Source organism: Pelodiscus sinensis, chromosome 4, assembly GCF_049634645.1.
Source record: "Pelodiscus sinensis isolate JC-2024 chromosome 4, ASM4963464v1, whole genome shotgun sequence".
Classification (NCBI taxonomy): Eukaryota; Metazoa; Chordata; order Testudines; family Trionychidae; genus Pelodiscus; species Pelodiscus sinensis.
The window spans coordinates 22,018,157-22,034,618 of NC_134714.1; the positions used below are offsets into that span (position 1 = coordinate 22,018,157).

The window sequence follows — 16,462 nt, forward strand, 5'->3', positions numbered from 1 at the left end:
GGACTTGGTATGCTGGTTCACCCTGTACATCTAGCAATTAAACTATCCCTGTCCTGAAGAGATTACAACCTAAAAGGCAAGATAGCCAGGGGGAGTATGGTTGCACCCATTATACAGATGAGAAAATGGCAGCTCATAGAGATAAATGCTTTGTCCCAGAGCCAGGAACTGAAGTTAAAATGGATGTGTCCCAGTCCAGTGCTTTAACCACGGCTATTCCCGTCACCAAACAAAATTTATTTTGGTTACATTGGGTGTTTTTATACTACCTCTGCATCTCCAATCTGACTAAACTATAAAGATTCTAATAGATATAGACTTAAAGAAAAACCTGACATCCAAATAACTCAGAGCAGTAAGAGCTTTTGGATAAGGATCCAAATTATGCTAGGACTTGGGCCCAGGTCTAGTCACCATTATGGAGTTTGGTAAATGCTCTGTGGCCCATGTCCTATCAACTTGAATGCAGGGTATAATAGTATAATAGAGTGTATACTGTCAGGCAATTTCCAAAACTGAAGTATGCACAGGGTATATTTTCCTTAGAAACCAATGTTAAACTTTAACAATGTTCAACATGGTCATTTATAATGGCCAATGTCATGGTATTGTTTTTAATTACTATATATAGAATGCCATCTACTTAATGTAATCACTGGTTAATTTGATCTCCCATTCTGTTTGATCATAACCTCAGGGACTAAATTACTTATATTAAAAGAATAACACATTTTTCTACCCTATATTTGGATGAATTGTAATAACTTTACACAGGTTTTATTAAATGAGTAAAGGAAACTGGCATTTAATAAAGAAAGGGCTAAAACTTCAAAAGAGACTGAACAACAACAAAAGTAGCCCAGGGAAGGCACATGGCAATAAAAGGTTACCATCACTAAGGCCAGGTCTACACTATAAACTTACATAGGTGAGGTGCTCCAGGGTACAAAAAATCCACATTCCTGAATGACAGTTATATCAACATGACCCCCAGCACAGGCAGCACTTTGTCGATGGGAGGGCTTTTCTCATCAACACAGCTATCGCCTTGCATAGAGCTGGATTAACAAGACTGAGAGAAGAAACTTTTTCCCATTGGTATAGTAGCATCTTCAATGAAGTGCTACAATGGCACAATCACACCAGTGCTATTGTGCTGCTGCAGCAGCAGCATTTTAAATTTAGATCTCCCTTAAGAGTTGTGCAGTCCCCATTTAGTTACACTGCCTATGGATCAGCCTATGGATTGCTTACAAACTGGTCTCACTGAGGCTTCAAGTAATTCAATATTTCAACTGTGTGAACACTAAAGTCACATGGTATTGTTTCTTTTCCCAACTCGAGTGGATGACTTCACTTTTTTTTATAAAATCTCTCAGCTTCTGCTCAAAATACATTTGTTTTTACTACAAACCAAATTTTGTTCTGTCACAAAACATCTCTTGTCCATGGACTCAAAGTTGCTTTCCAAAAACAAAACTTTTGGGGGGAAAATGAGTAAATTGAGATGGGAACATGACATCCCTAGTGCAAGGATACTGGAAGGACTGCAAAAATGGGGGAGGGAAGGAAGCAATGAAAATAGGTCGAATCTGAGTGGCATGATAGTCAACTGGTACAAATTTCAGTGAGTAGCACTTTGGCCTGGAATGTAGGGTAGCAACACCACCCACTCACTCACAGAATCCCAAACTTCTTTAAAAAGTGGAAGAATGGCCCTGTGCTCCCCATCTCTAGCACTCATGCCCTAGTTGTCAGTGTCTTGTACACCAGAGCCACTTACAACATCATGGCTACAATACAAATAGAACCAGGGGCGCCATTTCAGATTTTGGTGTGGGGAGCGACCTGTGCATGCCATGCCAGAGGGAGACAGATTGAAAGCATAGGGGGGTGGACTGGGGATGTAAAAGAGAAGTTGACTACCCGATAAACCTAGGCTTTTCAAGCAGTCAAGTCAACTACTCTCATTTCTACCCGCTACCACTTGCTGACTCTGTATCAAACGCAGCAAGGTGGGGGGAAGCAGGAGCTGGTGCTGGGGGAAGCCAGCTCCCTCCAGCACATATCCGTGGTACGGGGAGGGGGTGCAGCAGGGGAGGCAGAGGCACAATGGCATTGCCTTTTAAACGTAGTAAGAGTTGGGCGGGTTAAAATCCTTAAAGTCCTCAATACTTAACATCCTTAGGGCAGACTGAGGACTGAGGTTTGAGAAGTGTTACTGAGTGTGCTTAGTACAAGCCAAGCATCAAATGGGGAGAAGAGGAAACCAATCCCATCTTCTCTTCACCACACACATCATCTCTATCCAGGGGTTACTAAGGCACTGGAAAACTTTACTTTTTTGAGCTTCAGGGGGTAGCCAAATTAGTCTATTACAGAAAAAAACAACAAATGGTCTGGTAGCACTTTATTGACTAACAAAACATGTAGATGGTATCATGAGCTTTCGTGGGCACAGCCCACTTCTTCAGATCAGGGCTGACCTGAGCCATTTTGGCACCCCAGGACCCGGGCGGGCGGCACCGCCCGCGGGCCCGCCTCCAGGCGCACGGCGCATGCTTGAGCCTGCCCCCAGGGTGCGGAGGCGGGCGCACAGCGCATGAGCTGCCCGTCCACCACTGCTGGCACGCAGCCCGGGGCCACTTGGGCGGGCCACGCCTGGCCATGCAGGGCCCCGCAGCCACAGGGCACTGCGGGGGTTAATGCAGCCCCCGCCCTGGGCGGCCACTGCAGCCCGCTGGGAGCCAGGCACGCGGCACCTGATGGCAGCTATAAGGGACACCATGTGCCCCTTATAGCTGCCATCAGTCGCCCCCCATCGGTTGGCACCCTGGGCAGCTGCCCGGCTCGCCCACCCCTTAGTCTGGCCCTGCTCAGATGACAGGAGTTATGATTAGACTATAAGGAAACTCGAAATAAATAGAAGAAGGGAAGCGTGGGAAGAGGGGAGAGAAAGATGTTCTTCTGTTGCCCACCCCGCTACCTCTATGCATAAAATCTCAGGAGAAAGGGTGTTAAACCTGAGTAGATAAAGATCAAAGTCAGTGGATGGATAAGGCAGGAAGGATACCATTCAGAAAGTAGTTAGCACCTTCATTGATAAAGGTTCCACCACTCCATATCTTGGTTATGTCCATAATTAATTGAATTGAATTTGCATATGTATTGTAATTCCAAGATTTCCCTGTGGATTTGGCTTGAGGAACTGGCCTGTGACAAGACCGCCACCTTCAGATCTGTGAGATTATGGTTAGGTAAACAGCAATGTTCTGCCACTGGCTTCTGAGTATTTTCTTTACGTATATCCAATTTGTGTCCATTGATTCTTTTACGTAGAGAACATCCAGTTTGACCAATATATATAGTAGAGGGGCACTGTTGGCATTTGATGGCGTAGATCAAATTACTAGATGAGCAGTCAAATAACCCTTTGATTTTGTGGCTAGTGTTGTTTGCTCCAGTGATTAATTCATCAGTGTAGATATGTGGGCAGTGTTGGCATCTTTTCTGGTTGTAGGGCTGGGTTCCTGGAGGCTTATGATGTGTTTGTGTGGCATGGTTATCAGAAAGAATACGTTTCAGGTTAGGGGGTTGTCTGTAAGCAAGAATAGGTTTTTCTCTCAAGGCCTCTGAGAGTGAGGGATCATTTTCCAGGATGGGTTGTAGAATGTGTATGATGCGTTGGAGGGGTCTGAGTTGTGGACTGTAAGTAACAACAAGAAAGCTGAAGGTTAGCACTGAAGGTGCTAATAGCTTTCTGAGCGGTATCCTTCCTGTCTGAGCAATCTATCTATTGACTTTGATCTTTATCTGCTTAGGTGTAAGTACCCATTCTCCAGATACTTAATGATGCCTTGTTCCCACCCCCGGCCCCCCTTCCTTTTTCCTTTCTCTTCCCCTCTCCTATTTATTTCCAGTTTTCATATCCCCTACTCATAACTCCGGTCATCTGAAGAAGTGGGCTGTGCCTGCAAAAGCTCATGATACCATCTACATGTTTTGTTAATCTAGGAAGTGCTACCAGATCATTTGTGGTTTTTTTACTTTTTTGGGCAGACAACTTAGCAGTTAGCTGACAGGAGCACTGTATCTAATTCCTATATAAAAGAAAGAAAACTAAATAAATATTAGATCCCCCTGAGCTCTCACACTAACATATTCTGACATCTTGTGGCAAGTCACTTAAGGGACACTGGTTAGCCTTAAAATTTTAATGTATATTCTTATTTTGTTACTAATTCTGTGGAGGGAGAGAGAGAGAGAGAAACCCCATCAGAACTGCAGGGCTCTGCATCAGCTCTAGAAGGGGAGTAGGGGTATAGTGGCTTGCAGCAAGAAGGCAGATATATTTCAGCTCTATATAAGAACATCAGAATGGCCATACTGGGTGAGACCAAAGGTCCTTCTAGCCCAGTTTCCTGTCTTCCAGCTGTGGCCAATGCCAGGTGCTTCAGAAGGAATAAACAGAAGAGGCAATCATCATGATCCATCCCCTGTCACGCATTCCCATGTCCTGATAAACAGAATCTAGGGACACCATCCCTGCCCATTTTGGTTAGTAGCCATTGATGGACCTATCCTCCTTGAACTTATTTTATTCTTATTGGAACAGAGCTTTTCCAACAGCTCTTAGCAAAGAGTTCCACAAGTTGACTGTGAAAAAATAATGTATTTTGTTTGTTTTAAATCTGCTGCCTGTAAATTTAATTGGGTCAGCTTCTTGTGTTATGCTAGTGAAGAAATAAATTATATTTCCTTATTCTATTTTTCCACATCATTCATGATTTTCTAGACATCTAACATATCCTCCCACCTTTTAGTCATTTATTTTCCAAGCTGAAAAGTCCCAATCTTGTTAATCTCTCTTTATATGGAAACTGTTCCTTAATCCCAATCATTTCTGTTGTCCTTGCTGTACCTTTTCCAAATACAATATTTCTTTTTTTAGATGGGTTGACCGGATCTGCATACAGTATTCAAGATGTGGGCATACAATGACTTTATGTTGAGGCAATATGTTATTTTGTCTTATTATATATTCCTTTCCTAATGATTCCCAATATTCTGTTAGCTTTTTAGTTTTTAGACTGACATTACATATTGAACAGATGTTTTCAAGGAACTATCCACAATGATCCCAAGAGCTCTTTCTTAAGGGCTAACAACTATTTTGTATCTATAATTAGGATTATATTTTTCCATGTGCATTACTTTGCACTCATCAACACTGATTTCCATCTGCCTTTGTGTTGCCCAATTATCCAATTTTGTGAAATCCCTTTGGGGCTCTTTGCAGTCAACTTTGGATAAGTCTGTGTTCACCCCTTTTTCAAGAACAATTGTAAGTTTCACAGCAGTGATCCAAATGCAAATCCCAGCAACACAAACACTCATTGTTTCTCTTTTCCTCCCTATCTTTTTAAGTACCTGGCAATGCTTTCATTATGATCTAAGGATCCTTCAATTACTTGAATGATCAGTCTTTTGTTATTCTTAATCACCCTGCCTCCCTCTTTTATAACAAAATCCCTGACCCAAAGGCAAAACTGCAAGCAACTCAAACAAACTCTGTTGCATTTAAGAATTGTCTCTGGAATTAGGGCATGCAGCTTTAAGCAGACCAAAAGTATGAAATCTAAACACAGGAGGGTCCAAACACAGAAGGGCTACTGCCCCCCATAAATGGCACCCTTGTATAGAACTCAGATATTCCTGCAGAAGAAGTTTGCCTGTTTGCAGTATAAGGCCTATGACACACAGTTTTTCAGTTGAAACAAAAAACAGGACTATGTAGCACTTTAAAGACTAACAAGATGGTTTATTAGGTGATGAGCTTCCGTGGGCCAGACCCACTTCCACAGATCAAATTGTGGAAGAAAATGGTACTTTCCCTTGCAACAAACCCCGTTGCCAGCTTTGTCCACATATTCACTCTGCTGATACCATTATTGGGCCTAACCAAGTGAGTTATAAGATCAAGAATACATATTCCTGCGCATCCAGAAATATAATTTATGCTATCATGTGCCGAAAGTGTCCGTCTGCTATGTACATTGGACAAACGTCTCAGACACTTCGCCAAAGGATCAATACCCACAAAACAGATATTAGGCAGGATCACAAAGAAAAAACAGTTTCTTGCCATTTCAACCAGAAAGGACACTGTCTCAACGACCTAATCACCTGCATCCTACTCCAGAAGACTTTCAAATCTACACTTGAAAGGGAATCCTCTTGAACTGTCATTCATGCTAAAATTCGACACTCACCACGGGGGGGCTCAACAAAGACACCAACTACCTTACCCATTACAAAGATAGCTTCCCCAATTATCACCTCTAATATCATTAGCTCACAGACATTTACCCTCCCCCCCACCCGCATCCCCCTTCAGTTCTGAAATGTGATTTGTCCTTTTCATATGTGTTCATTTTTTAAAATTGTATCCTTTGGTATATATGGTTGTGACTATTTTCTTCCACTATTTGATCTGAGGAAGTGGGTCTGGCCCATGAAAGCTCATCATCTAATAAACCATCTTGTTAGTCTTTAAAGTGCTACATAGTCCTATATTTTGTTTCAGCTACACCAGATTAACACGGCTACATTTCTATCACTATTCTTGAAGAAAATAGGCATGACCATATATACCAAAGGGATACAATCAAAAAAGGTGAACACATATAAAAAGGACAAATCAAATTTCAGAACAGATGAGGGTTGGGGGGCAGGTAAATGTCTGTGAGCTAATGATATTAGAGGTGATAATTGGGGAAGCTATCTTTGTAATGGGTAAGGTAGTTAGCGTCTTTGTTAAGACCCTGGCCTAAAGTGTCAAATTTAAGCATGAATGACAATTCAGAGGTTTCTCTTTCAAGTCTGGTGTGAAAATGCCTTTGAAGCAGTATGCAGGTAATCAAGTCATTGAGACAATGCCCTTTCTGTTTGAAATGGCAAGAAACTGTTTTTTCTTTGTGATCCTGTCTGATATCCATTTTGTGTGCATTAATTCTTTGGCAAAGCATCTGAGACGGTTGTCCAATGTACATAGCAGACAGACACTGTCAGCACATGATGACATAAATTATATTTCTGGATGAGCAGGAATATGTGTTCTTGATCTTATAACTGAATTGGTTAGGTCCAATAATGGTGTCAGCAGAGTAAATATGTGGACAAAGCTGGCAACGGGGTTTGTTGCAAGAAAAAGTTCCAGGGTTGGTATTAGTGTGGTATGTCCTGTGGTTGTTGGTAAGAATCATCCTGAGGTTAGATGGTTGTCTGTAGGGGTGTGTCTAGACTACATGGCTCCGTCGACGGAGCCATGTAGATTTGTTTGTTCGGCAAAGGGAAATGAAGCCGCAATTTAAATAATCGCGGCTTCATTTAAATTTAAATGGCTGCCCCGCTCTGCCAATCAGCTGTTTGTCAGCAGATCAGGGCAATCTGAACGCTCCTATGAGGCATAACGGGGAGGTCGATCAAGGGTTTTCAGGTCGGCACGGGAGCGTCTAGACTAGCGCGCTGAGCCGACAAACAGCTATTCAGCTGTTTGTCGGCTCAGCGCAGCAGCCATTTAAATTTAAATGAAGCCTCGATTATTTAAATCGCGGCTTCATTTCCCTTTGCCGATCAGCCTAATCTACATGGCTCCATCGATGGAGCCATGTAGTTTAGACACACCCAAGGAGACTATGGGTCTGTCTTCCAGAGACTCTCAGAGTGTAGTATCCTGTTCTAGTATAGGTTGTAGTTTACTGATAGTGTGTGGGACGGGTTTAAGTTGGGGGCTATAGGTGATGAGAAGTGGTGTTCTATTGTTAGTTTTCTTGGGTCTGTCTTGAAGTAGATGGATTCTGGGTATTCGTCTGGCTCTTTCAATTTTTTTATTTCTCCAGGTGGGTAATTGAGGTTTATAAATGCTTGGTAGAGATCCTGAAGTTTCTGGTCTCTGTCAGTGGGATTAGAGCAGATGTGATTGTATCGAAGGGCTTAGCTATAGATGATGGATCGTATGGTGTGTTGTGGATGGGAGCTGGAGGCATGAAGGTAACTGTATGAGTCAGTGGGTTTTCTGTAGAGAGTGGTGTCTAATTTACCAGTGGTGATTTAGACTGTGGTATCCAGGAAATGGATCTCTCGTGTAGAATGGTCCAGTCTGAGATTGATGGTGGGGTGTAGGTTGTTAAAATCTCTGTGGAATGTCTCCAGTGTTTGTTGGCCATGGATCCAGATCATAAAGATGTCATCGAGTAGCATAAGTAGAGAAGGGGTAAAAGGGGATGGGATGTGAGGAAACGTTGTTCTAAGTCAGCCATAAAGATGTTAGCATATTGTGGGGCCATGCGGGTACCCATGGCTGTGCCACTGATCTGGAGGTATAAGTTGTCCTCAAAATGGAAATAATTGTGGGTGAGAACAAAGTTACGTAGGTCTGCTATCAGATTGGCAGTGGTGTCCTCTGGGATTGTTTCTAATTGCTTGTAATCCATCTTAATGTGGGATGTTGGTGTATAGAGCTTCTACATCCATGGTAGCAAGGATGGTGTTATCAGGGAGGTAATCGATGTTTTGTAATTTTCTCAGGAAGTCAGTAGTATCTCAGAGATAGCTGGGAGTGTTGGTTGCGTAGAGTTTGAGAAGAGAGTCTACATAGCTGGATAATCCAGTAGTGAGCGTGCCGATACCTGAGATGATGGGATGTCCAGGGTGTCCCAGTTTATGGATTTTGGGAAGCAGACAGAACAATCCTGCTTGGGGTTCAGAAGGTGTTTCTGTGTGGATTTGGTCCTGAGTAGATGTAGGGAGGTCTTTAAGGAGACAATGTAGTTTCTTTTGGTATTCTGAGCTGGGATCAGAGGAGAGAGGTTTGTAAAATGTGGTGTTGGAAAGTTGTCTGGTTGCCTCCTGGTTATAGTCGGACTTATTCATAATGACCACAGCACCCCTTTTGTCTGGTGGTTTGATTATAATGCCGGGTTGTTTTTGAGACTCTGGATAGCATAGTGTTCGGCGCGGCTGAGATTGTGTGTCGCTTGTTGTCGTTTGTGAATTATGTCAGTCTGTGCATTGTTGTGGAAGCTTTGTATATAGAAATCCAGATTGTAATTCCGACCGTCAGGGGGAGTCCATATAGAATTATTTTTCCTTTGGTGTTGATGGGGGGGGATCTGGTTGGTCAGACTGATGTTCATTGATAGTTTGGAAATATTCTCGTAGGTGGAGGTGGCAAAAGAAAGCCTCAAGGTCACCACAAAATTGAATCCAGTTTGTGGGGGAGGTGGGGTAGAAAGAGAGACCCTGGAATAAGACAGACTCCTCTGCTGGGTTGAGTTTGTAGCTAGAGAGGTTAACAATATTATCCGGTGGGTTAAGGTAGTTGCTGTTGTAGCTTGTGTTGTGGAGGAGTTTAGAAAGTTTATTGTCTTTTCTTTGTTGTAGGGAATAGAAATGTGATTTCTTGTCTGGTGGAACAAAAGTCTTGTAAGGTGTTAGTCGGTGTGGATGTTTGTCTTAAGATGAGAATCTCTAGGTTAGAGATGTCGTTCTTGATGTTTTTCTGTTTCTTGTATAAGATACTTATCAGGTGTGATTCCATCCAGCAGAGTGAAGTTAAACACATTTACATAAGCCAATTTATAATATATAATTTCAAAATTGCTCAAAGTAAAGGATGAAGATTTAGCTATTTTAAAAGTTATTTTAATCCTGGGGGTTTTTTTGTTCAAATTAATCAGGGACTGAATTAATAGCATTAGATTGAAATGTAAATGCAGTGTAATTGGCAGGAAGTGGTTGTATTTTCTGAATAAAATTGTGTGTGTGTGTGTAAATAAAACTGAATAAAAGTGATGAATGATACTCTGTACCTGTTGAGATGGCAGGAAATGCAATGGATCCAATATCTAAGACTATGAATAAGCTTAACAGAATTAAATGTATATATCAGTTTAGTAGATATCAATGTTTATTTTTAAACATTTTCAGTTTTTCCTTTATTTAAATTTCCATAGTTGCATCAAATCGATGGAAATATTTTTCATCAATATATGTGTGTATAATGAAATTAATGTTTACCAGCATTTACTGATAAAAAACTAATCCTTTCAAGACTATCCATGAACCACTGGACAGACGTTGTCAGTAGACACAATCCCACTTCTACATATCTCATTCCCATTGAAATCTGTACTTTGGCTCACTTTCTCTCAGACATTATTAGCTTGTGTTTTTATAGTGGAAATCTCAGTGTGTTATATCCTACCTAACATTTTATTCTCTAGCTCCCATTTTATTATATATTTCTTTATTTCAATGTTGTTTGCATAGTTCACACCTTACATTCATCTTGGACTGAACATACTATGGGCAGAAAGGCCCCTTCAAAATCAAAGCCATGAAGAAATGGGATGTTACATCACAAACTTGGCAATACTCCTTCAAGTGTACAATACATGTATTTAATGTGGGAAAGAGATGGAAACACCAACAATTTTATTAATTAATAGAACCAGTGGTTCTCAGACTATGACCTCTCTGGCACCCAGAGAAGGGCAGAGAAATCCCATCTGCCACTAGTGAACCCTCCAGCCAAATAAGGAATGGTATTAACAGGCTCCAAGGGGAGAGAGGAATCTTATCAAGTTGTCCTGGGCTGAAAGGTTAAGGACTGCATCAGGGAGACAGTGGAGGTCAATCAAGCAGAGCAAAAGCAAGAAACACCCCCATAATTATCCTTGCAGGGCAAGTAGAATTCCACAATAGTTATGGTAATGCTGGTAACCAAATATAGTAAACTTGATTATAATTATCTACATTCATATAGCACCTGACATCCCAGAATCTCAAAGCACTATGCAAACATCAATGAATTAAACTTCATTATAGCCCTGGGAGACATGTATTGTCAATGATACATACTTATAATACTTACTACTTAGCACCTTTCATCTTAAAGTGTTCTACAGAAATTTGTAACTATTATCTCCCTAATACAACCCCCCCCCCCATACACACACATACACCCCTTTATACAGCTGGAGGCACCAACACACTGACCCACTCCCCTTGGGAGGTTCCATAGGGGCACCCACTTACGTCCCATATGTCTACAATGCAATTTTATAGCCCTGTGCCCCCAAAGATTTGGAGCTGGGTCAGCAGATGTGTGCCAACTACTGATGTTTTATTGTAGTGTGGACATACCCTTGGGTTAAACAACTAGTCCAAGGTCACACAGTTGGGATGTATTCATTAGACCACATTTCTTCTATTTTTACCTAACAAATTACTCTCCCTCTTGTATTTGTATTCAAACCAAATTGCATAGCAATTCTGCTATTCTGGGAAAGAATAGCAAGTGTGAAAAGTCAGGACGCTATTTTATCCTAGGGAGGCGGTTATATAGTTGTCTAAATAACACAACGTCCCAAATAGTGGGATGTCACCCTAGGATGTCTGATCACCCTAGCAAAGGACAAAATTCACATATGTCACTGAGAGAAGCACCTGCAGGCGCGCGCACAGCCTGTAAAGGACAAAATTCGCTCAAGGGCAGCATTAGCTATGCGCTCCGTCCCCTCGCTGGATTAATAGGCGCTTTCCTCCCCCAAACTCATCACGTGCCTTTCAAGAGCAAATCTGGACTTTGTCAGAGCGGGGAGAGGGGAGTCCTGCCCGCTTGCGCTCGCCAGTCCCAAACCTCGCCAGAAAGCGGCCGGGAGGGGAGGGATTTTGCGTGCCCAGCGCAGCTGCGCTCTCTGAGCGAGACAGGCACCTTGAGACGGCTCCCGGCCGTGGCACTTGCCCTCCTTCCCTTTCCCCGCCCCGCGCCGCGAAAAAGCCGCCCGACAAGTTTCTTGGAACTTTGCCTCCCTTGACGCAAACAATGGAGCGGGGCTCCGTCCTCCCGGGGCAGCCAATAGGCGGGGAGGGGACCCGGTTGCCACCAATCAGAGGGAGCTGGACAGTTCCCCGGTCCTGACTGACCTTCAGCAGCCTGGCGCGGGCGGGGGATAAAAGAGCCCAGAGGCTGCAGCGGAGGTTTGGTTGCTGCCGCTACCGCCCGAGCCGACCCTGCGGGCACGCGGAGCCCCGCGGGACTGGAGAGAGCTGCCCCCTCGCAGAGAGCTGCGGTCACGCGCCGCCCAGCTCATTCATTGCGGCCGGGAGCCGGGGCACGGTAGCGGCCGGGCGGAGCACCAGCGAGAAGCCTCCCGCAGCCCGGCGAGCAGCCAGAGGTGAGCGCCGAGCCACGGCTCTGCTCCTCCGAGTGCACCGCGCCACCGGGATCCCGAGCCAGCGCGCCGGGCTCGGCCGCGGGGTGCCGGCGGCGGGGAGGGGAAGAGGAAGGGAAAAGATGGAGACCTGGGGGAGGCAGAGGGCGGGAGAAGGGGCTCGGCGGAGAGGACAGGAGCGGAGCGAGGGGGAGGGAGGCAGCTCTGGGATTGGAGCCGATTAGGGAGCGGGGCTGTGGGGGCAAAGGAAGGGAGGTGTGGGGATAGGGAGCGGGGCTGTGGGGGCAAAGGAAGGGAGGTGTGGGGATAGGGAGCGGGGCTGTGGGGGCAAAGGAAGGGAGGTGTGGGGATAGGGAGCGGGGCTGTGGGGGCAAAGGGGGGGCGGTGTGGGGATGGAAGCGGGGCTGCAGGGGTAAGGGGGGGATGGGGAGTGGGGCTGTGGGGGGAAAGGGAGACGTGTAGGGATGGAAGTGGAGTTATGGGGGTGAAGGGTAGAGATATGGGGTTAGGAAGCGGGCTGAGGGGAGATGAAGAATTTATAAAATTATAATTTATATTAGCCTGAGATGGACTGAGGCACTTTTCAACCTTGTAGGGATGTGTCTGATCTAATGATTCACTTTGTCGTTGCTCAGTCAGATTTATCAGCAGATATTGCATTTGAAAAAAGCTTGAGTCCACTGCAGCTGGTAATTTCTTGTTACATTAGATCTGTCTGCTTGAGTTTCCAGCTCTGGACTTCCTACCTTATCCCTGCTTTGTTTGCCTGTAATTCAGATAAAGGCAAGGGGGTGCTTCACTGCCATTTTATATATAACTGAAAATATGTATTCTTCTGCGCCAAAAATGTACAAAGCTAGAGAAACACCAGTTCTTTTCTTAGTACCCTTTCCAAAGTGACAAAGCAAAAAGCCTTGTTCACAAGGAGAGGCACTGTTCTTAATCTCTTGGACGCCAAAGCAAATCATTAGACTCAGACACATCCCTACAAGGTTGAAAAGTGCCTTGAGGCAGTTTAAACAGGACAGTGACTGTGAAGAGACCTCTGTGGCCTTGGGAAAGAACATTTCAGTTTGGACCATTCAGTTTGCTGAGCTGATAAATCTGAATTATTCCTGCCCACCACATAAAAGTTAGAAATTAACTGTGGTTAAAAGCACAACTGGAGTTTGAAAAAAGAAGAAAAAAAAGATCTGAGCTTAACTGGGGAGAGGTTTGTGTTACTGTGCTGCCCCCAGGTTCACTGGGGAAGGGATAGTAGTAATCATTAAATCACGTTTTTGGTCTGTTTTTTCGGAAGCGTTTCCACAGGTCTTGGACCTAATGAGGCATTTTGACAACAAAGTCAAACCCAAGCTCAGCGATGCCCTGGAATGTCAAATGGCTGAACAGCTACAACAGCCACAATGCCCAGTCCCAAAAGCAATGCAAGAAATCCTCCTTCGCCTTTTACCAGGCCGTGAGGGACCTTCTGCCTGTGTGGCTCCTGGAGGACATGAGGACAATGGAAGCCTTTCACTGGGAAGAAGGTGGAAAGGTGAGCACCTATTCTCCCTCTGAAGCTCTTCTCTATGCTCTGGTGCACAATCACCAACCTTATGCCCAATACTTACTGAGTAAGTTTCCTCAGAGTGCCCTGGCTATACCCAGCCAAAACTTCAGCTGCTGCCAGTCATCAGCTCCTCACCTAGCTATGGCAGTTCGTTACAACCGCACCCACATCCTCTTCAAAATACTGAAAGCCATCAGAGGTTTCCCAGAGTGTGAGCGAGCCAGCTATTTGGACCGCAGGGGATGCAGTCGCGTGGAAGGCAGCAAAACTGCCTTGCACATGGCCTGTGAACTCTCGAGACCTGAATGTTTGCTTCTACTGCTTGCTCATGGGGCATCACCCTGCTTAAGTGACTGCACTGGGAATACCCCCTTGGACATCTTGCTCCAGCAGATTTCTCAGACTCCACCAGTGAACATGCGCTCCAAGCTCCTCTTGCTGGACTCCCTTTTCCTCTTCATGCCTCAGGAACTTCACTTTTCAATGAAACAGCAACTGCTGGATAATCGCCAGCCTTGGCAGGACCTTTTGGGAGAGAACAGATTCCAATGGCTGGCAGGCTTATCCCCTACATCTTTGTTCATCACAGCCATGCGTGTCTTAATTAGGAGTATTTCACCTGAACAGTTTCCAGAGGCACTGGACAATCTGCCTTTGCCACAGTTTCTGAAGCCTTTAGACTTGAAATTGAAGACCTAAAGGGTATGCCCAATAGCTTCCCGCTTGTATGGTGAAAATGGGCTGCTTGCTCTGGTACTGAAAACGTTTCAGTATAAAGAGCTACTACTGCAGAAGTGGGCACTACACTTGTTTTAATTAGAACAGGTTTTTAAAAGGATTGTATCTGGCACTTTACATATCTATTCATTTAAAGATAATTGTGGTGAGTAATTTTCATGCCACTTTTTATAAAAAGTATTATATGGTACGTGTAATTTAGGACATGGGTATATATATTTGTGAATAGGTATAAATAAACCAGTGGCATATATGACTGGAAATGGAAATCTAACAATTTACAGTTCTGAAATGACACATCCATGTGAGTCTTACTCAACATATTCATAAATTCTCTGGAAAGAGAGAAACAGTGAAGTGGCAAAACTTGCTTAGAGATGGTAACAAAACTACTCAAGATAGTTAAGTCCCAGCTAGACTCTGAAGAGCTACAGACAGATCTCTCAATACTGGGTGAGTGGGCAACAAAATGGCAGATGAAATCTAATGTTGATAAAGTAATGCACATAGAAAAACATTATCCCAAGTAGAGATGTGAAAGTATAACCGTGTATACAGTTATAAGATGAGCTTTGGTCTGGCCCACTATGGTTGTTTTGATAACCAGGCCATCCCTAGAAAGGTATGGGGCCCAGAACAACCCCTTAAACCTTGCCCCCCACCTCACTTCTTCCTGCCCCCATTCTGCCCTTTCCCCCAAGCCTCCATCCCCACTTCTTCCTGTCCTGCCCAACCCCTCCTCTCCTGAGCAGTGCTGGGATCAGCAAGGTGGGGCCTGTCACTTTGCTGCCGGCCCCCATGCCCACCAAGTCCTGCATTTCCTTTAACCACAGGGCCCTCTAAAGCGCAGGCCACAGAGCAACTGCCCTGAACTGTCCAATGGACAGGATGGCTCTGCTTATGACACCCTAAGTATGCTGGTTGCAGTTGTCAGGAAAGCAAAGCATACATACATTTATTTAAGGCACAGGTGAACATTCTTGATCTTGTACAAAAACCAAGGCATTTTAAAAATTATTCACTAAGTAAGGCAGGGATACACAAATGAATAAAAATAGATGTGTCTGAATACCAGATTGTTTCCCCATAATATTCTATGTTCCCCTATGTTCTCCTTGCCCAATCAGAGGGGCCTAGTTGTCACCTCTTTTTGCTGTTGAGAGAATGGAAGGAACAGAAAACTTGTTCCCTTTGGTCAAGATTCTGTTAGAGGAAAAGACAGTATAGCATCATGGTTTCATCCTTACCCAACCCTGCAGATGCCCCTTCACATGAACACTGTATGTTGGAGGATCTTAGGGAAGTAGCAAGGAAAAGAAGCCACAAAGTTGGCAAGAGCCATTCTCCTTGCTATTGTCTTCAAACCCACAGAGATTTTCTTGTCAGCATTCTGTCATGTGGATTTTTTTTACCTCATTTCATACTCCAGATGTGCTGGGATAGATTCAACTGAAAAGGCCGTGGCTGTCCCAGCAGATGTTTAGGGAGTTGTTTGGATGTACTGGACGTCCACCTAAATATCTTGACGTCCACCTGAATATCTTGACCCTCAGTGGAGGGCCAGATATACAATTGATATTCCCAGAGATTCTCAAGACATCTGTGCACTGCTAGGGCCATACCCCTTTTTGCTCTTCAAGAAGCAACCTTGCCTTCCCTTGCCAGTAATTGAAATCGTCATGGTTTTTCAGAGTTTTCCACCTGCCTCTGGTGCTGCAGTAGGAGGGCATGAGCTTTAGGGATGTAATAATGGAGTTGATTAAACGATTAACTGGCTCCTAAAATACTTTTCAGAGTTGCAGTTCCCAGGCCTGACGCGGGCCAGGACTGAACCAGGCTGCCCGCCCTTTGGCTCCTAAAATACTTTGACTGCAGAGCCGCAGCGAGGGTAGCTCCTGGGACCAGTGGCTAACCCTTATCAATTAATTGTGTA

The 16,462-nt window shown here is 44.3% G+C and overlaps 1 protein-coding gene across 2 annotated transcripts; it reads left to right on the forward strand.

Moving 5' to 3' along the window:
• The first annotated feature begins 11,942 nt into the window (after positions 1-11,942).
• ANKRD9 (ankyrin repeat domain 9) lies at positions 11,943-15,928 on the forward strand. Of its 2 annotated transcripts, none has more exons than XM_075926536.1 (2): positions 11,943-12,242; positions 13,551-15,928. In XM_075926536.1, the coding sequence occupies exon 2, from the start codon at positions 13,603-13,605 to the stop codon at positions 14,488-14,490; it is 888 nt and encodes a 295-aa protein (XP_075782651.1). In that variant the 5' UTR covers positions 11,943-12,242; positions 13,551-13,602; the 3' UTR covers positions 14,491-15,928. The 2 variants fall into 2 exon arrangements, with proteins under 2 accessions (XP_075782651.1, XP_075782649.1); XM_075926534.1 differs by having other exon boundaries at positions 11,950-12,242; positions 13,540-15,928.
• The last annotated feature ends 534 nt before the right edge of the window (positions 15,929-16,462 follow it).

What these genes read in the sequence shown, in the direction of transcription:
- ANKRD9 (XM_075926536.1), top strand. Translation starts at nt 13,603, where the DNA reads ATGCCCTGGAATGTCAAATGGCTGAACAGCTACAACAGCCACAATGCC.